We start from the raw sequence: 20558 nt of genomic DNA, 5'->3' as shown, positions 1-20558 counted from the left end.
TCCCAGAGTAACAGGAATCTATGCAGTGTTCTTTTTTAACTGGCTGGGGGAAACAGCGTTTATTTGTATCACGCACTTCCGAATTAGAAAACTATTATCTGCTAACTTTGGCTGAATTCCCAGGAATGCTTCCTCAGCGTTCCTGGGAATTTTGTCCACGGTCTGCTGAACACCTGTGGCAAAAGTAATTTGTATATGTAGACTTTATTCTCTGCAAGAGATGCAAGTCCTGTTTTAGTCTGGTACCCAATAACGCTTCTCACCAGTAATTCACAAGGATGTATCTAGACATTACTCTGCCTTACTGCAAACAGCTAAATACAAAATAATGCAGCCACATATGGTTATACACAATGCAGTGACAGTCTCATTTACAACCATGGGTCCCCTCTGAGGTTTGCACTTGCTGTTTAAAGGGCAAATTTACAAATGTTTTTGCTATTTGCACACCAATTGCCAATACCAATCAAGCCTTTGTTTTAATTTTCTAATTTGTAGTTGCCTAATCAAAACAAATTACATTACTACTTTTTAAAATGTATATATTTTCTTAAAAAGTCACGGTTTTCGAATACACATAAAAAATAATTTATTTTGTTTGTACCACTTTAAGTCACTATCACCACATCAAGAGTTTATTGGAATAATAAGCTCTATATCTTACAGGATGTAGCTGGGGAAGGGAGAATTTTTTTTATAAAGAGGCCTTTTTTTAATGACCTGCTGATTTGGTTTGACTTTGCTCATAGGGAAAGATAGCAGAATGAGAAATTATGTTCATTTTCAAATTTTGCCATGTTCGGGGCACACAATCACAAAAACCATAGACAAAAGGCAGAATCTTAGCACACGCTTGAGTCAATGTTGAAAACTGCAGTTTAACAGCCCATTTCTACACTTGATTCAGTCCTTTTTTCTGAGCAGCACTGTAATATTGCTCCACATTGAGCCTATATAGTTACCTAACCCCATGTTCCAACATGTTCCAACATATTTCACACATAATGGTGAAATGTACAAGAAGGAAATGAAAGAATATATGCACAAACGTAAAAACAATGAATTTGTTCAGGCCCTGCCAGAGAGTTTGATTACCCAGACAAATCAAACAAATACTTCTGGCAAACCTACTGCCATAAAATTGTCATATGGGTGAAAAAAAAATGGATGGATGTTTGCCAGGAAACCCATCACTTCTACACGCCTTCCTGATTTCACTTATGGAATGAAGAAAAACAATGAACAACGTTAATTGTCTATTTCAAATATATGCCAGCCCTCCTTCAAACAAAATGAGATTATTCTCCTTGTAGTATTAACCTGCTTCCTTCCTCTTCCTTACATAAACTAAAGGCTATCTAGGCTAAAACTGTGAATTCTTTGTTATATTTTATTAGCTGTGAGAAACAGTTTCTGTTATGCTTGTCATTATTATAAAAGAATACTCCAATTTTAATTTATACAAACTCTGAATGGCTATTCTACTTATTTTTTACTTAAAAATTCAGTTATTCTATATTTATATACTTTAAGGCTCAGTCCAGACTGATAAAATCACACATCATAACAGTGTTAAATGATGCCACAAAGTCACTGAAAGTACATGGCAGACCAGTTCTGTAAAGGCAACAATATTAAGTATTACTTTCTGTACTCGTGCTGCCTACTGTTTGAAGTACATTTGGGCCAAAAGCTGTGACAACACCTATATGCCTCTAGTCATTGTACAGAAACATAAATGCAGCAGTTAGTTAAGACCACAACCTGTCAAATTAACTGCAAATGTGGCCACTAGTCTAAAGATTCAGTAGTTTTGCTTCTTAATAGGGAAACATAACCTCCTTATAAACAAGCATTGTTGAACATTTTACCTTATGCAGTTGTTTTGAGCTCAAAACACAGCATCAAAATAACCTAAATCATTTCCAATTGCTGCCTATGGGAATACTCCAGCTTGAACAATTTCCAAGCAATTCTTAACAGAAAATATCACCTCAATAAAGGAAGAATACTTGAAGCTCACCCATATCTGCATTTTCATGTGATACTCATGGGAAACAACGGGGCAATTTTAGTTTTTTGAGCATAAACAATATATGTTGGACAAAACTACTAAAACAGTTTTGACTGCTTTCATTCCAGTATGATATAGAGACTGATATTATTTGTCAATCTTTTTGATGGTGACTCTTAAGGAGCATCTCACAAAGATAGAGAGGCCAGCTCCAGACCAACTTTCCGAGACTGACTGTAAAGGGATCCATAAAACAAAAGCTTTATGTTGTCCATATTAGAGCATAGACTTCTGATCATTTCATAACTACCTGGAACTTGGGCATTTTGCTTATGCACTATATAACATACTGGGTGTGAAAATTTGAGCTTTATATTGTACTTGAAATTTGTTTTTAGTTGACCTTAGCAAACTACATGCATATAATACTGTCACGGCCCGAAGGCTCAGTGGTAGTGAGGACCAAGGAGGAGACACAACACCAAGCAGGCAAATGGTCAATACAGGCGGCAAGGATCAGAATCGTTTAAACAGGCAAGAAGTCGGTACACAGATAATCAGTAATAGCAGAATCACACCCAGGAACTATACGAAATAGACCTATAATTGGGCAAGGACACAAAGGGAAAATGAGACTAAATAGTCCAAAGTTGGCGCCAAAACTTGACGCCGTGATGTCATGACGCTGACGCCGGCGTCCTCACGTTGACGTCCTGACGCTGACGCACATTCTGACGCCGGCGTCCATTCCGTCGCCGGCGACCAATCCTGGGGCGACACGTTTCTGACGCGGCCATATTGCGACCAGGAAGAACCGCATGGTGGAGCAGGAGGTCGCCATCTTGGACGTCCCGTGGGGTAAGTTCCTTGCTTTCCGTTACAGTACCCCCCTCCTTAGGGGGGGCCTCAGGACCACCGAGGCTAGGGGAAGAAGGAAAGAGTCTGTGGAACTTACGAATCAGGACAGGTGCGTGTACGTCTGAACTCCTCACCCAAGAACACTCCTCTGGACCGAACCCCTTCCACTCAATAAGATATTGAAGGATGCTCCTAGAACTAGGACAAGACATAGCAGGTTTAAGCAGGGAAACATGAAAAACATTGGGTATCCGTAGCTCAGGAGGAAGTTGAAGACGAACAGCCACAGGGTTGATGATTTAGATGATAGGGAAGGGACCGATGAATTTAGGACCAAGCTTGGGTGTAGGAATCTTGAGACGAATGTTGCGAGTGGAAAGAAAAACTTTATCACCAGGGGTATATGGAGGGGAAGAAATCCTACTTTTATCAGCAAACCTTTTCTGCACCAGGGAACTCTTCTCTAAGTTAGCCGTGGTAGCATGCCAAATAGCCAACATGTGAGCCTCTTGGTCATTGGCTGCAGGGACATTGGTAAGAAGAAGATCCTGGGAGAACGCCAAAGGATTGAGACCATAAACACAGAAGAAGGGACTTCTGAGAAGAAGAATGCAGAGCGTTGTTGTGAGCAAATTCAGCCCAGGGAAGAAGATCCGACCAGTCATCCTGGCACAGGGACACATGACACCGAAGAAACTGTTCCAAGGCCTGATTGACTCGTTCCGCGGCTCCATTAGATTGTGGGTAGTAGGCAGAAGAAAATTGAAGGGAAATGTTAAGAGCTTTGCAAAGGGATCTCCAGAACTTGGAAACAAACTGGGAACCCCGGTCAGACACAATCTCAGCAGGAAAGCCATGGAGACGAAAAATATGTTTGACGAAAAGTTCAGAAAGTTCAGGAGCAGAAGGCAGTTTTCGCAGAGGCGTGAAATGAGCCATCTTGCTGAATCTGTCGATCACCACCCAGATGACAGTGTGACCAGATGAAACAGGAAGATCGTCAATAAAATCCATCGCCAAGTGAGTCCAAGGTCGAGATGGAATGGGAAGTGGCAAGAGTAACCCCTTGGGGGGGGAATGACCGGACTTGGAAACAGCACAAATGGTGCAGGAAGAAACAAAGTCTATGACATCCTTCCTTAGGGTCGGCCACCAGACCAAACGAGACAAGAGCTCTGTAGTCTTCTCAATCCCAGGATGACCGGCCTGTTTGGAGCTGTGAGACTGGGAAAGGATGGCATGACGAAATTCTGGAGGCACAAAGGCAACGCCCAGAGGAGTCTCCACAGGAGCTGAAGATTGAGCAGAAAGTAACTGGGAGGCACAGGAGGGAAACAGGGCAGCAATAATCTTGGTAGAAGGCACAATGGGTACAGGGTCTTCGGGGCAGGAATCTTCAGGAGCAAAGCTTCTGGACAGAGCATCAGCCTTCTTGTTTCTGGAGCCAGGACGAAAGGTGATAATAAAATTAAAACGAGAAAAGAAAAGTGCCCACCTGGCTTGTCGGGGATTGAGGCGCTTGAGGGATTGAATAAATTCAAGGTTCTTGTGGTCGGTAAAGATTGTCACCGGAATAGATGAACCTTCAAGCAAATGTCTCCATTCCTCCAAGGCCAGCTTAACGGCAAGTAGCTCCCGATTGCCAACGTCGTAGTTCTGTTCAGGAGAAGAAAATTTTTTGGAGAAAAAGGCACAAGGGTGGAGTTTACCGTCAGAAGAAGATCTTTGAGACAGAACTGCTCCAGCTCCTACATCCGAGGCATCGACTTCAATGAAGAAGGGTTGTAGGGGTTCAGGGTGTCTGAGAATTGGAGCAGAAGAAAAGGCTTCCTTGAGGATCTTGAAGGCTTCGAGAGCTAGAGGGGGCCAGAGTTGAGGTTTATTCCCTCTACGGATCAGGGCGAGAATTGGATGAATCTTGGAAGAAAAGTTTTTGATAAATTGTCTATAATAATTGGCGAAGCCAATAAATCTCTGAACTGCCTTGATGCTGGTAGGAAGAGGCCAATCCAAAATTGCAGAAACTTTGGCAGGATCCATCTTGAAACCTTGAGGAGAAATGATGTAGCCAAGAAAAGGAATGGAAGAAACTTCGAAGGTACATTTTTCCATTTTGGCAAAGAGATTGTTTTTCCTCAACCTGGAAAGAACCTCCCGCACATGGCAACGATGATCAGAAAGATTTTTGGAAAAAATAAGAATGTCGTCTAAGTACACGACCACATACTGTCCCAAAAGGTCATGAAAAACGTCGTTGACTAATTCCTGGAAGACCGCAGGAGCATTGCAAAGACCAAAAGGCATGACGAGATACTCGTAATGGCCATCACGAGTATTGAAAGCGGTCTTCCATTCATCTCCCTCACGGATCCGAATAAGGTTGTAGGCCCCATGTAAATCCAGCTTAGAAAAGACACTAGCCCCCTTGAGTTGATCAAAAAGTTCAGAGATGAGAGGAAGAGGGTATCTGTTTTTTATGGTGATCTTATTTAACCCCCTGTAATCGATGCATGGCCGCAAACTACCGTCTTTCTTCTCAACAAAGAAGAACCCTGCTCCAGCAGGGGAAGTAGAAGGACGAATAAAACCTCTTTGAAGATTTTCTTGGATGTAAGACTTCATAGCCGAAGTTTCGGAGGGGGAAAGTGGATACGTGCGACCTCGGGGAGGCATTGAGCCGGGTAACAGTTCGATGGGACAATCATAGGGACGATGAGGTGGGAGAGTCTCAGCGGACTTTTTATCAAAGACATCGGAAAAGGCTTGGTACACGGGAGGAAGACAAGAACTTGAAGACACTGAAGAAACTTTGATAACAGGAACAGCAGGTAAACAGTTGTGTGCACAAAATGGACTCCAACGGGAAACTTGAGAACTTGCCCAGTCGATGACCGGGTTATGAATACACAGCCATGGCAATCCCAGGACAACAGGAGTAGAGGGGCAGTCAATGAGGAGAAAAGACAGTCTTTCCAAATGCATAGTGCCCACCTTGAATGAAAGTTCCTGAGTAGACTGCGAGATGATGGCAGAGGAAAGAGGACGGTCATCAATCGCCAGGACTCGGAGAGGAGTTGCCAAGGGTTGGAGCGGAATGGCATGGTTAACAGCAAAGGCTCGATCCATGAAGTTGCCCGCAGCACCAGAATCGAGGAAGGCCTGAGACGAGATCTTCCTGGAGCCGAACTGGATTTGAACAGGAAGAAGAAACCGTTGAGCAGAGGAATGGGGAGGAGGACAAATTCCACCCAGGTAAGTCTCCCCAAGCTTACCTAGGCTTTGGAGTTTCCCGGCTTCACTGGGCATTCCTGGGCGAAGTGGGCTCTTCCCCCACAGTAAAGGCATAACCCAGCAGCCCTTCTCCGGAGCTTCTCCTGCTCGGAAAGGCGCCAATCCACGAACGGCTCTGCCGACATCAGTTGGAACTTGAGGCTCCTCAGAGGGGTCCATGGCCCAATTATACTGTCACGGCCCGAAGGCTCAGTGGTAGTGAGGACCAAGGAGGAGACACAACACCAAGTTCGCGGTACAAAAGGATTTATCAGAAGAATAGTCGAAAGCAGGCAAATGGTCAATACAGGCGGCAAGGATCAGAATCGTTTAAACAGGCAAGAAGTCGGTACACAGATAATCAGTAATAGCAGAATCACACCCAGGAACTATACGAAATAGACCTATAATTGGGCAAGGACACAAAGGGAAAATGAGACTAAATAGTCCAAAGTTGGCGCCAAAACTTGACGCCGTGACGTCATGACGCTGACGCCGGCGTCCTCACGTTGACGTCCTGATGCTGACGCACATTCTGACGCCGGCGTCCATTCCGTCGCGGGCGACCAATCCTGGGGCGACACGTTTCTGACGCGGCCATATTGCGACCAGGAAGAACCGCATGGTGGAGCAGGAGGTCGCCATCTTGGACGTCCCGTGGGGTAAGTTCCTTGCTTTCCGTTACAAATACTTATTTAACACGCTAAATGCTAAGGCAGTTAGAGTTCAAGATAATTACTTGGTTTCAAAATCAGTGCCAGATAAAAATCAGGTCTAAATCATCATCATCATCATTTATTTATATAGCGCTGTCAAGATACGCAGTGCTTAATCAGTGACTTTTGTCCAGGTAGATGCATGATAATATACCATTTTCACAAAGCATTATTCCAATTGACAACAAAATGAAAATCAACCCTAGTGCATAAAAATAAGGCAATACATATGAGAGGTGCCTCTTCATGACTATAATAAAGCATCACTATTATGCAGTATTTGGCAGCATCGGTCCTGTTAAATCCTGAGGCGGATCCTGGCATATAATGTTGCAGATCAACATTTGCGAGTACACAAAAAGTCATATATCAACCATTTGGTCTCTCATCTCTCAATCACAAAGGAATTGTATTACTAGATAGTGCTCTAATATGCTGTGTGCTGCTAAATTTCATAACAGAGCAACTAGAGAATAAAAATAAAAAGTAAAAACTTAACATTTTTATATTATACTGAAAGGCCAAAGTAGGAATATTTGATACTTATAAAGCATCAAACATGTTGCATAAACTGAGAGTCAAAGTGAAAATTAATAATATTTGGTGGTAAGCTTGCAAAGTAACCCCTGTTGCAATGTACCCAATGTGCAACATATATTTGGTACATTATTTGCTTTTTCGAACGGAAAAACATGACATGAGTCTCTGCACAGCTAAGAAGTTTCACGTTAACATAAAGGGTAACATCAAAATTAGAATAAAGGCCTCCTATCAGAGTAAAGAACCCAATTTTTTTATTTAAACAAAATATTTATATCCTTCTACTGCCTTTTTAATAGCTTTACTAGTAGAAATGGTGATTTAAAATGGAGGTGTTTTCTACATGGTGATTTTGAATCTTTGTCGCTTTACTTTTCCTCAATATTCCAACCTTTACATGTCACGTTGACGCTTGCCTTTATGGCTATGCATTGTGATATTAATGATGGCAAGTGACAGAACAGACCAAGTTATCTACTTACAAAGTATACCACGGTTTAAAAAACACTTACACTGATCCCTAGAAATAAATTGAGGTAAGCTGTTCAGCTGAGGTGCGCTGGGATTTGGGGTGCCAACAAGCTTGCTCTTGGCCATCTTTGTGTTTGCCTTTGCAAACTCCAGGCGTAATGTCTGAGGAATTTCTGGATCAAATCTGATTCCCTAAAAAACAAAAAAATGGAAAACATTTTTTACTCCAATAAATGCCAGAATATTGTTCAATGAATTATACCAAGCATTCTGCACAGTAATGGCATTTTATTAAAACAGAGCAAAATGCAAAAAACGGGTATAATTTATTTTACTACAAATGCCACTACACTCAGTAGTATATAAATTAGCACCAGATTTAGAGAGGATCTAGTTAGTAAACTGCAGCTTTTAGTTAAGTGGGAAGAAGGTAGATGCCAGCAGAATATGTTTATGGAAAGAGTACAATGCAATGAAATTAAATGGAAAGAGAAACAAATAGGGAAGAAATTGTATAAGTTTGAGCTGAAGATAAAAGACTATCCTAAAATAAATACATTTTAACCCTTTAAGTGCCAGCAGAATTTCACATTTTGGTTACGCGAAATGCCAGCAGTTTTTGAAACATTTTGTGCTCTCTCACTTTAGGGGCATTTTCTGAGGGGAAACCTATAGTTTACCTAGGAAAACTATACATTGTTTTTTTCGGTAGAAACTGTGCTTTCTAAATCTGCCTGAGTTTTCATGTATTTCCACCTGTGCAAAAATAATTATAGTGCTAAATACCAAAAAAAAATGAAAAATTACCCATTTTTCATCGTATATCAATTTATACCAGAAAAATATTTCATTTTACGGATGAAAATCCAACTGATTTGGAAAGCCTTATGTCTCTCGAACGTGCCAATACCAGATATGTATAGTTTTAGGGAGATTTAGGACTTCTGTACCTCAAAAACTCCCGGCAGTATATTACCGAATTTTGAAAGCACTAAGGCAGAAAACGGGATGCTTTAGATTCCAAGGCAAAAAATCCTGAAACTGTAGGTTTACCCCAGAAAACCATACATTTTTGAAAAGTACACATTCTGCCGATTACAAAATGGGTAACTATGTCTCTCTACTCCCAACTACCAAACATAAAAGCTTGTCTGAACATAGCGGTTTTTCAAAAAAAAATTCAAAATTCTGAAAAATCATTTCAAAGGTTTTATTTTGCTGCTCCTCATATCCCAAACTATATTAGGTACCAAGAAAAAGCACCTGAAATATGATTGCCAGGGGTCCACTGAACAGTTTGATACACATTATGCATAGGTTTACCAAAGTATCTGGCATTTAGAGACACCAATATGAAGTTAGCACATCCAAATTGATCAGGACTTTACTTCAGCTACTGAGAAATCAACACATTGACTGCATTTTTTGTGGGGTAAAAACACAGAAATATATGTTTACCCCCCAAACCCATATATTTTTGGAAAGTACACATTCTACTGAATCTAAAATGGGTACCCATGCCTTATTGCTCCAAACTACTGAGTCGCAAGGCTTTCCCAAAATTGTCGGTTTTGGTGAAATAACTGAAAATTGCCTCAAACCTTCAACTTCCCAGCACCATATCACCCATGTATCATTACGTACTAAGAAAAAGCACCCTAAATATGATTGCCAGGGTTCCTCTGAACATTTTGGTGGTCATTGTTCATAAGTTTACCAAAGTATCTGGCATTTAGAGGTCCCAAAATGAAGTTAGCGCATACAAACAGTCCCGTGGGTAACTTCAGCTAATGAAAAATCAACACATTGACTGCATTTTTGTGGGGTAAAAACACAGAAATATATGTTTACCCCCCAAAACCCATATATTTTTGGAAAGTACACATTCTACTGAATCTAAAATGGGTACCCATGCCTTTCTGCTCCAAACTACTGAGTCGCAAGGCTTTCCCAAAGTTGTCGGTTTTGGTGAAATATCTGAAAATTGCCTCAAAGCTTCAACTTCCCGGCACCATATCACCCATGTATCATTACGTACTAAGAAAGAGCACCCTAAATATGATTGCCAGGGTTCCTCTGAACATTTTGGTGGCCATTGTTCATAAGTTTACCAAAGTATCTGGCATTTAGAGGCCCCCGAAATGAAGTTAGCGCATACAAACAGTCCCGTGGGTCACTTCAGCTAATGAAAAATCAACACATTGACTGCATTTTTGTGGGATAAAAACACAGAAATATATGTTTACCCCCCAAACCCATACATTTTTGGAAAGTACACATTCTACAGAATCTAAAATGGGTACCCATGCCTTATTGCTCCAAACTACTGAGTCGCAAGGCTTTCCCAAAATTGACGGTTTTTGTGAAATATCTGAAAATTGCCTCAATGCTTCAACTTTCCAGCATCATATCGCCCATGTATCATTATGTATCACAAAAAAGCACCCAAATTGTGATTGCCAGGGGTCCTCCAAACAGTTTGGTGCCCACTGTGCATAGGTTTACCAAAGTATATGGCATTTAGAGGCCCCAAAATGAAGTTAGCACATACAAATTGTCCTGTGGGTAACTTCAGCTAATGAAAAATCAACACATTGACTGCGTTTTTGTGGGGTAAAAACACAGAAATATACGTTTACCCCCCAAACCCATATATTTTTGGAAAGTACACATTCTACAGAATCTAAAATGGGTACCCATGCCTTTCTGCTCCAAACTACTGAGTCGCAAGGCTTTGCCAAATTTGGCGGTTTTGGTGAAATATCTGAAAATTGCCTCAAAGCTTCAACTTTCCAGCATCGTATTGTCCATGTATCATTACCAGCATAAAGCATCCTAAATATAAACATAGGGGTCTACTAAACAGTTTGATGCCCAATGTGCATAGATATACCAAACTATGTGGCGCACAGAGACCCCCAAATGACAATATGTATAGACATTTTCACGGCTGACGCGCTGGCTGCTGCAACATAACCACCCGTTGTGTGTATTATGCGACATTAGACCACCTAAAAGTACAGAGACCCCAGAAAACCATATATTTTCAGAAAGTACACATTCTGACGAATCCAATATGGGTAAATAAGTGTTTCTACTGCAAACTGCCAAACTGCAAAGCAATGCTGAACATAACGGTTTTTATCAAATTTCTGAAAATCGTCACAAAGCTTGAATTTTACCCCATTATATGCCCCACATTTCGTAACTTATCAGCATAAAACATCCTAAATATGAACGCCAGGGGTCTACTAAACACGTTGATGCCCAATATGCATAGATATACCAAACTATGTGGCGCACAGAGACCCCCAAATGACAATAGTGTATATACATTTTCACGGCTGATGCGCGCTGGCTGCTGCAATATAAGAACCTGGTGTGTGTAATATGCGACATTAGACCCCCCTAACAGTACAGAGACCCCAGAAAACCATATATTTTCAGAAAGTACACATTCTGACGAATCCAATATGGGTAAATATGTGTTCCTACTGCAAACTGCCAAACTGCAAAGCAATGCTGAACATAACGGTTTTTATCAAATTTCTGGAAATCGTCAGAAAGCTTGAATTTTACCCCATTATATGCCCCACATTTAGTAACTTATCAGCATAAAACATCCTAAATATGAACGCCAGGGGTCTACTGAACACTTTGATGCCCAATATGCATAGATATACCAAACTATGTGGCGCACAGAGACCCCCAAATGACAATAGTGTATATACATTTTCACAGCTGACGCGCTGGCTGCTGCAATATAAGCACCTGGTGTGTGTATTATGCGACATTAGACCCCCCTAACGGCACAGAGACCCCAGAAAACCATATATTTTCAGAAAGTATACATTCTGACGAATCCAATATGGGTAAATAAAGTGTTTCTACTGCAAACTGCCAAACTGCAAAGCAATGCTGAACATAACGGTTTTTATCAAATTTCTGGAAATCGTCACTAAGCTTGAATTTTACCCCATTATATGCCCCACATTTAGTAACTTATCAGCATAAAACATCCTAAATATGAACGCCAGGGGTCTACTGAACACTTTGATGCCCAATATGCATAGATATACCAAACTATGTGGCGCACAGAGACCCCCAAATGACAATAGTGTATATACATTTTCACAGCTGACGCGCTGGCTGCTGCAATATAAGCACCTGGTGTGTGTATTATGCGACATTAGACCCCCCTAACAGCACAGAGACCCCAGAAAACCATATATTTTCAGAAAGTATACATTCTGACGAATCCAATATGGGTAAATAAAGTGTTTCTACTGCAAACTGCCAAACTGCAAAGCAATGCTGAACATAACGGTTTTTATCAAATTTCTGGAAATCGTCACAAAGCTTGAATTTTACCCCATTATATGCCCCACATTTAGTAACTTATCAGCATAAAACATCCTAAATATGAACGCCAGGGGTCTACTGAACACTTTGATGCCCAATATGCATAGATATACCAAACTATGTGGCGCATAGAGACCCCCAAATGACAATAGTGTATATACATTTTCACGGCTGACGCGCTGGCTGCTGCAATATAAGCACCTGGTGTGTGTATTATGCGACATTAGACCCCCCTAACAGTACAGAGACCCCAGAAAACCATATATTTTCAGAAAGTACACATTCTGACAAATCCAATATGGGTAAATAAGTGTTTCTACTACAAACTGCCAAACTGCAAAGCAATGCTGAACATAACGGTTTTTATCAAATTTTGGAAAATCGTCACAAAGCTTGAAATTTACCCCATTATTTGCCCCACATTTCGTAACTTATCAGCATAAAACATCCTAAATATGAACGCCAGGGGTCTACTGAACACTTTGATGCCCAATATGCATAGATATACCAAACTATGTGGCGCACAGAGACCCCGAAATGACAATAGTGTATATACATTTTCACGGCTGACGCGCTGGCTGCTGCAATATAGGCACCTGGTGTGTGTATTATGCGACATTAGACCCCCCTAACAGTACAGAGACCCCAGAAAACCATATATTTTCAGAAAGTACACATTCTGACAAATCCAATATGGGTAAATAAGTGTTTCTACTACAAACTGCCAAACTGCAAAACAATGCTGAACATAACGGTTTTTATCAAATTTTGGAAAATCGTCACAAAGCTTGAAATTTACCCCATTATTTGCCCCACATTTCGTAACTTATCAGCATAAAACATCCTAAATATGAATGCCAGGGGTCTACTGAACACTTTGATGCCCAATATGCATAGATATACCAAACTATGTGGCGCACAGAGACCACCAAATGACAATAGTGTATATACATTTTCACGGCTGACGTGCTGGCTGCTGCAATATAAGCACCTGGTGTGTGTATTATGCGACATTAGACCCCCCTAACAGTACAGAGACCCCAGAAAACCATATATTTTCAGAAAGTACACATTCTGACAAATCCAATTTGGGTAAATAAGTGTTTCTACTACAAACTGCCAAACTGCAAACAATGCTGAACATAACGGTTTTTATCAAATTTCTGAAAATCGGCACAAAGCTTGAATTTTACCCCATTATATGCCCCACATTTCGTAACTTATCAGCATAAAACATTCTAAATATGAACGCCAGGGGTCTACTGAACACTTTGATGCCCAATATGCATAGATATACCAAACTATGTGGCGCACAGAGACCCCCAAATGACAATAGTGTATGTACATTTTCATGGCTGACGCGCTGGCTGCTGCAATATAAGCACCTGGTGTGTGTATTATGCGACATTAGACCCCCCCCTAACAGTACAGAGACCCCAGAAAACCATATATTTTCAGAAAGTACACATTCTGACGAATCCAATATGGGTAAATAAGTGTTTCTACTGCAAACTGCCAAACTGCAAATCAATGCTGAACATAACGGTTTTTATAAAATTTCTGAAAATCGTCACAAAGTTTGAATTTTACCCCATTATATGCCCCACATTTCGTAACGTATCAGCATAAAACATCCTAAATATGAACGCCAGGGGTCTACTGAACACTTTGATGCCCAATATGCATAGATATACCAAACTATGTGGAGCACAGAGACCACCAAATGACAATAGTGTATATACATTTTCACAGCTGACGCGCTGGCTGCTGCAATATAAGCACCTGGTGTGTGTATTATGCGACATTAGACCCCCCTAACAGTACAGAGACCCCAGAAAACCATATATTTTCAGAAAGTACACATTCTGACGAATTCAATATGGGTAAATATGTGTTTCTACTGCAAACTGCCAAACTGCAAAGCAATGCTGAACATAACGGTTTTTATCAAATTTCTGAAAATCGTCACAAAGCTTGAATTTTACCCCATTATATGCCCCACATTTCGTAACGTATCAGCATAAAACATCCTAAATATGAACGCCAGAGGTCTACTGAACACTTTGATGCCCAATATGCATAGATATACCAAACTATGTGGCGCACAGAGACCACCAAATGACAATAGTGTATATACATTTTCACAGCTGACGCGCTGGCTGCTGCAATATAAGCATCTGGTGTGTGTATTATGCGACATTAGACCCCCCTAACAGTACAGAGACCCCAGAAAACCATATCTTTTCAGAAAGTACACATTCTGACGAATCCAATATGGGTAAATATGTGTTTCTACTGCAAACTGCCAAACTGCAAAGCAATGCTGAACATAACGGTTTTTATCAAATTTCTGAAAATCGTCAGAAAGCTTGAATTTTACCCCATTATATGCCCCACATTTCGTAACGTATCAGCATAAAACATCCTAAATATGAACGCCAGGTGTCTACTGAACACTTTGATGCCCAATATGCATAGATATACCAAACTATGTGGCGCACAGAGACCCCCAAATGGATATATAGTAGATAAAATTTACAAGGCAAAACAAAATAAGGCAGTAAAGAGTGAAATGAAAAAAAATCCAATAAAACCACAAAAATCAATGTTTTTTTTCCAGTCTAGTGTTATCGGCCATCAGAATCACAGTTTGAATATTTTAGCTGGGCCAAACAGGTTATACGGCTAGAAACAAGTGAACACAACATATGCAGAGCTGAAAATGCAATAAAATGGCTAAAAATTCAATAAAATGGCGAAAAATGCACCAAAATACCCAAAATTGCAATATAATCACCGAAATAACATACAAAAGGTATTGCACAGTACGGTTAGCGAATACGCTATTCGTAATGGCAATAAAACATTTTTTTCAGGCAAAAAAAGAGACGATGCGATAAGAAAAAAAAAAAAAAGCCACAATGCAATGTATTGTGCGTGTGTACAATTGGTAAATTACATGTTATGTGCGCATGTGTGCGTATGCACGTGTGTGTGAGTGCAGTGAGTGTAAGTAACCCCCCCAATCCCCAAAAATGTATGTGTAAGTGTGTGTAAGTGTGAATCTAAGTGTGTATTACTGTAATAAGTGTGTGTTGGTGTGTTTGTGTGTGTGTAATTGTTGCACTAACCTGAAAAAGTCGCTGAAGAGTGTTGCACACGATGTGGAGGGGTCCCAGGACGATCTGCCTGTTCCTGTGCTGTGGGGGCGGAGATCGACGGCGCAGTGCAGGCTGCAGCAGCAGGACACGTAAGTAACACGTGCCTGCTGCTGCTTTGGGGCCCCTGGGCGATCGCGCCCCAGGGGCCACTCGATCCCCTGCTCTGCTCGTTGCCTAGGGGCAGGGGATCGAAGCGGAACGGAGCGAGCGGCTCTAACAGCCGCTCCTCCGCTCCAGAACCCGGACGTGCTGCAGAACGTAGAATCTACGTTCTGTGGCATTTCAAGTTACTTTTCCACAGAACGTAGATTCTACGTTCTTTGGCACTTAAAGGGTTAAAAGTTTTTTTTCCAATTTTGCTTTGTTTGTACTGTGTGTTTATCTGTGTTACACTTGTAAGAGTAGTAAAATATCTCCTCTTTTACACTGTGTACAAGCTGGGACTTTACTTTTCCCAGTTTATGTTATGCTTTCCTTTTCATGTGGTAATTCTAAGTATAATTGTGCATCTTATTAAATATACATTTAATCTACAGCACAAGTAATATAATCCCTGTAGAAAACATTGAATGACAATATTGTCAGCGCCACACGTGTTTTAAACATCAAGGAAGAAATATAAAAATTATCTGCAAAAAAATAAAAAACAAGACTTTGTTTTGATATGTTACTCACTAACAGTAACTATTACTTACTAAACAGCTTGGCAGTTCAAGGATCCATGCATGTCTCATGTACAGATTTCTACACTTTATATTGGCTGCACTGTATAAACAAAACAATACATAATAAAACTCTTACCCTTTCTTGGAAATCTGTTTAGTGGCTGACAAATTAAAGAATAGTTTAAACAAGTTTTAGACTTGTGGAACCAATTTAATTACAGCAACAATAAGAAACTGTTCTTAATGGGCCTTGAGGCACATTAACTATATAATACCTTATAAGGTGATACAAAGAAATCAAGAAAATATTGCTGGAAATGTTTTGTTTAGACAGTTATTGCAACATAAATATATAAATACATTTAAAGTGACAACTTTAAATGTGCCCTTTTATTCTCATATCAAATACATACAATAAAAATTGCTCAGATGAAAAGTCGAAGGTGATTAGAACTACTTGTACTGTAGTTTAATTACACCATAAAAATGTTTTAAATGTACTAGGGAAACACTAACTTGATGGCACAATATATATATATTCAAAAGAATTCAAAAGATGATTAATCAGTCATTATATACTCTTGTTCTGTAACATTCATAGAATAAAATGCAACTACTTATTATAATGATTCCATGCAACTATCATATAATAATAATAGTTGTTATTATTATTATTATTAGATAATATAATATCAGCACAATCAAGCAGATCACTGCAGGGTTTCACCACCAAAGTCATGAGACAAACTAGTTGACACTATGATCACATCACGAGGGGTCCATGTCTGGCATGGTCCTCACCCAAAGAGGGGGGTTCCAGAATTACGGACTGACAAAAAACAGTCGCAGTCAGTTGTGAATGAGAAAAGCATAGGCAAACAAGATGTTTTCTCAGTAGACAATAATGCTCATTGTATGGCCAACTAGTTTTTAATGCAGGTTTCACATTTTTTTCCCCTGTTATGCTATGCTTTGATGTGTTTTGTTATATTAAAAAATGCTTTATTTTAGGATTGTTGTTATTAATAACATATAGGTATCTAGGAATTGTTATTACACATTCCCAAATCTGACCTGTGTGACATCCAACAACCACTGTTTTCAGCCGAAGGATAACTGGAATTTTATTGAGACTCCTCATGAAAAAATAAAGATACAATAGGATACAATTTAAAAATAACTATAATTCCCTTTTTAATTTTTCACATACTTTTTCAACCACATAAATTGAAGCCTAATTTTAGTCTTGGGCAAAGGGAGGTAAAGAGCATGCCAAGGTTACATAGACATGACCTGTTAAACCTGTCTTCTATTACTATTTTAGAATAGTGTTTCAATTGCACTCTCTAAACATAATCTAAGCGGGCTATAATGATAATTTCCTTTATTTGTCTGATTTCCTCTAAGCCTGAGGGTATCTCTGATATCGATACATTTTCAACAAAGGTTTAATAGTTAACTACAAATATGAAAAATTAACCCCGGGAGGCACATTTATCAAGGGTCGAATTTCGAGGGTTAATAAAGCCTCGAATTCGACCCTCGAAGTTAAATCCTTCGAATTTGAATATCGTATTAGAAGGATTTAGCGCAAATACTTTGATCGATCGATAGAAGTAGAAATCATTAGATCGAACGATAAAATCCTTCAAATCGAACGATTGGAACGATTTTAAGCGATCGATCAAAGGATTTTTCTTCAATCAAAAATTTTAAGAAAAGTTCTGGGGAGGGTCCCCATAGGCTAACGTACCTCGGTAGGTTTAAACTGCCAAAGTATGTAGTCGAAGTATTTTTTAAAGAGACAGTACTTCGACTATCGAATGGTCGAATAGTCGAACGATTTTTAGTTTGAATCGTTCGAAATGAAGTCCAAGTCAAAGGTTGTAGTAGTCTATTCGATGGTCGAAGTACCCAAAAAAATACTTCGAAAGTTTTTTTCATTCGAATCCTTCACTCGAGCTTAGTAAATGTGCCCCCTAGTGTTAGTCTTCCACATTTGCAGAGATAATAAGGTTGCAAACGGTGTTAATCTGTCACTAGTATTACATGCCTCATTGGAATGTGTGTTTTAGAAGTAACCGCTATTGTAAAATATTAGGATTTTAGACAATAACTTGGATTTTCATTACCTGTAAAAATGTTCATCATGTAAATTAATGCTGTTATATGGTCATGGACTTCCTCTGTGACTTCTAATATCCTTATATTTTATGTTTTACTGTATCTAATACTCCTTATATTATCATTGTCTTAACATTTTTAAAAGCTCAACTGAAATTAAATGACTTCACTTGTTTGGCAGGGTTTAGCACAGATTTCAGTCTTAAAGAAGGAATAAACATTCTTTTATCATCTTTAAGCAACAGCACACCATATTTGGAAGCTTAGATTGCACTTTTCTGTAATATTTGCTTATTTGCTGGCATTCACCAATAGAGAAGTATTTTAATATTTCAAAGGGATATAAAAAGCTCATTCCAAAGTTACATTTGCTGAGATTATTTACTGGGTACTGCAGTTCTTTCCAGAATGTCACTACGATAAGGTTTAGCCTGAGCTGGTAAACTATTTCTATTTTAGATCTTAGAAAACCTCTTTAAAATGCCCATTTGGCAATGGATGAATTGCTTATAATTGTCAAAATGTAATGCAATAATCTGAAGCTAATGACTTTTTAGAGAGGGGTTTTATACACAAATCTCCGCTTGGGCAATATAAAGGAAATATAAACCTTATACGTTAACAGGCACTCATTATTCACAAATCTTCCTTAAGAATAATTTTAAAGTTCAAGCTAAGATTTTATTCAGTTTTTAACTAGTTCATAGACATATCAGGCATCTTTGCTTTTTGTAGTGGGTGGAGGACAGTTTGGGTTTGTGGCCAGACAAGTTTTCTGTAGGAAAGAGGCAGATGGGATCGTCCCAGCATGAAAAATACATTTTTAAATTCTAAAGCGTCAGTAATATTTTTTCAGACTGATAACTATCATAAGTTCCTGGAACCGATAAATGAACCACTAAATATAAATGTTTTTGACCTTTAACCTGGAATGTATTTTACTTTTCTTCTGCATACAAACAGAAAGTTCTATGAAAAATGTATATGCTATCTTAGGACAAATATTTTGCTCATTGCAAAAATATTCAGTTATTAAGCTCCAGCTATAACACCCACAATAAACACCATAACTGTCTAACATAGATTGTAAAATGTAAGGTGCTGACACAGAAGTACCAGCCTCTCAGTGTTCTAGATTCTATGATTTACAGCACCAAAAAATAGTTTTTCTTACAGCACTTATACATGGTTTTTATATATGTTCCATCACATGGGATTCTGGGAATGCACATGTTAAAGACAATCTTTCTGTTGTATGTTGCTTGTACACACTGGACTGCAATATGCAGTGTGTAACCTGCAACCTGAGTACAAGCAACATAGAAAAGAATTAGCTCCATCAACACGTGTTTCTTATGTGGTGCAAATCATAAAATAAGTCACTGCAAGGGAATGCATATCAAAACGACTGTGGTGTATAAGAGCTGTTTTTCAGCACAGCAAGATCCTAACATTTACAATAAACCTACACTGTAAGAAAGGAACACATGTACAGCATAGTATGTTGAATTCATGGCATACCTTACACTCTATGTCCTTCAACAAGTAAGTGAAAGAGATAAAAGGTTGTCTGTTACAGATTCATGGTATGCCAGGCAAGTATAGTTATGCTGTCATGCAGTTACCAATTATAACAGCCGGTTGGTACAAGACATTTCTAAATAGAAATATGCCTAGGTGACAAAGGCGAAAACTACAGCACCATCTATTAATTACAGTCAAGCATTATACTTGTCAAATGACAGTGCACATTAAGGGGCCGATTCACTAACTTCGAGTGAAGGATTCGAAGTAAAAAAACTTCGAATTTCAAAGTGTTTTTTGGGCTACTTCGACCTTCGACTATGACTTCGAATCGAAGGATTCGAACTAAAAATCATTCGACTATTCGACCATTCGATAATCGAAGTACTGTCTCTTTAAAAAAAACTTTGACCCCCTAGTTCGCCATCTAAAACCTACCGAACAAAATGTTAGCCTATGAGGAAGGTCCCCATAGGCTTTCCTACATTTTTTTGATCGAAGGATATTCCTGCGATCGTTGGATTAAAATCCTTCGAATCGAATGATTCGAAGGATTTAATTGTTCGATCGAAGGAATAATCCTGCGATCATTCGATCGTACTATCTGCACTAAATCCTTCGACTTCGATATTCGAAGTCGAAGGATTTTAATTCCCAGTCGAATATCGAGGGTTAATTAACCCTCGATATTCGACCCTTGGTAAATCGGCCCCTAGGTCTTTGATATAGTTCTTTTACTCACAGGTTTGCACAGGCTCCTGTTATGTCCAATCATTGACCCATGGCATATGCTATGAATAAAGACTACAACCCATGGTGCACTGTAAGATTGTCACTCACAGCAGGACAGTGA

The 20558-nt window shown here is 39.4% G+C and overlaps 1 protein-coding gene across 3 annotated transcripts in view; it reads right to left on the bottom strand.

Annotated features, from left to right (window-relative positions):
• rbpms.L (RNA binding protein with multiple splicing L homeolog) overlaps positions 1-20558 on the bottom strand; it is a 137726-nt gene that overhangs the window by 43592 nt on the left and 73576 nt on the right. For all 3 annotated transcript variants that reach the window (XM_041574877.1, XM_018242389.2, NM_001090008.1), the window contains 1 exon segment: positions 7911-8061. In XM_041574877.1, coding sequence (XP_041430811.1) covers positions 7911-8061 — 151 coding nt within the window.

This window comes from Xenopus laevis, chromosome 1L, assembly GCF_017654675.1.
Source record: "Xenopus laevis strain J_2021 chromosome 1L, Xenopus_laevis_v10.1, whole genome shotgun sequence".
NCBI classification, from domain to species: domain Eukaryota; kingdom Metazoa; phylum Chordata; class Amphibia; order Anura; family Pipidae; genus Xenopus; species Xenopus laevis.
The sequence above is the reverse complement of the archived record's forward strand: the minus strand, read 5'-3'. Positions and strand labels throughout refer to the sequence as shown.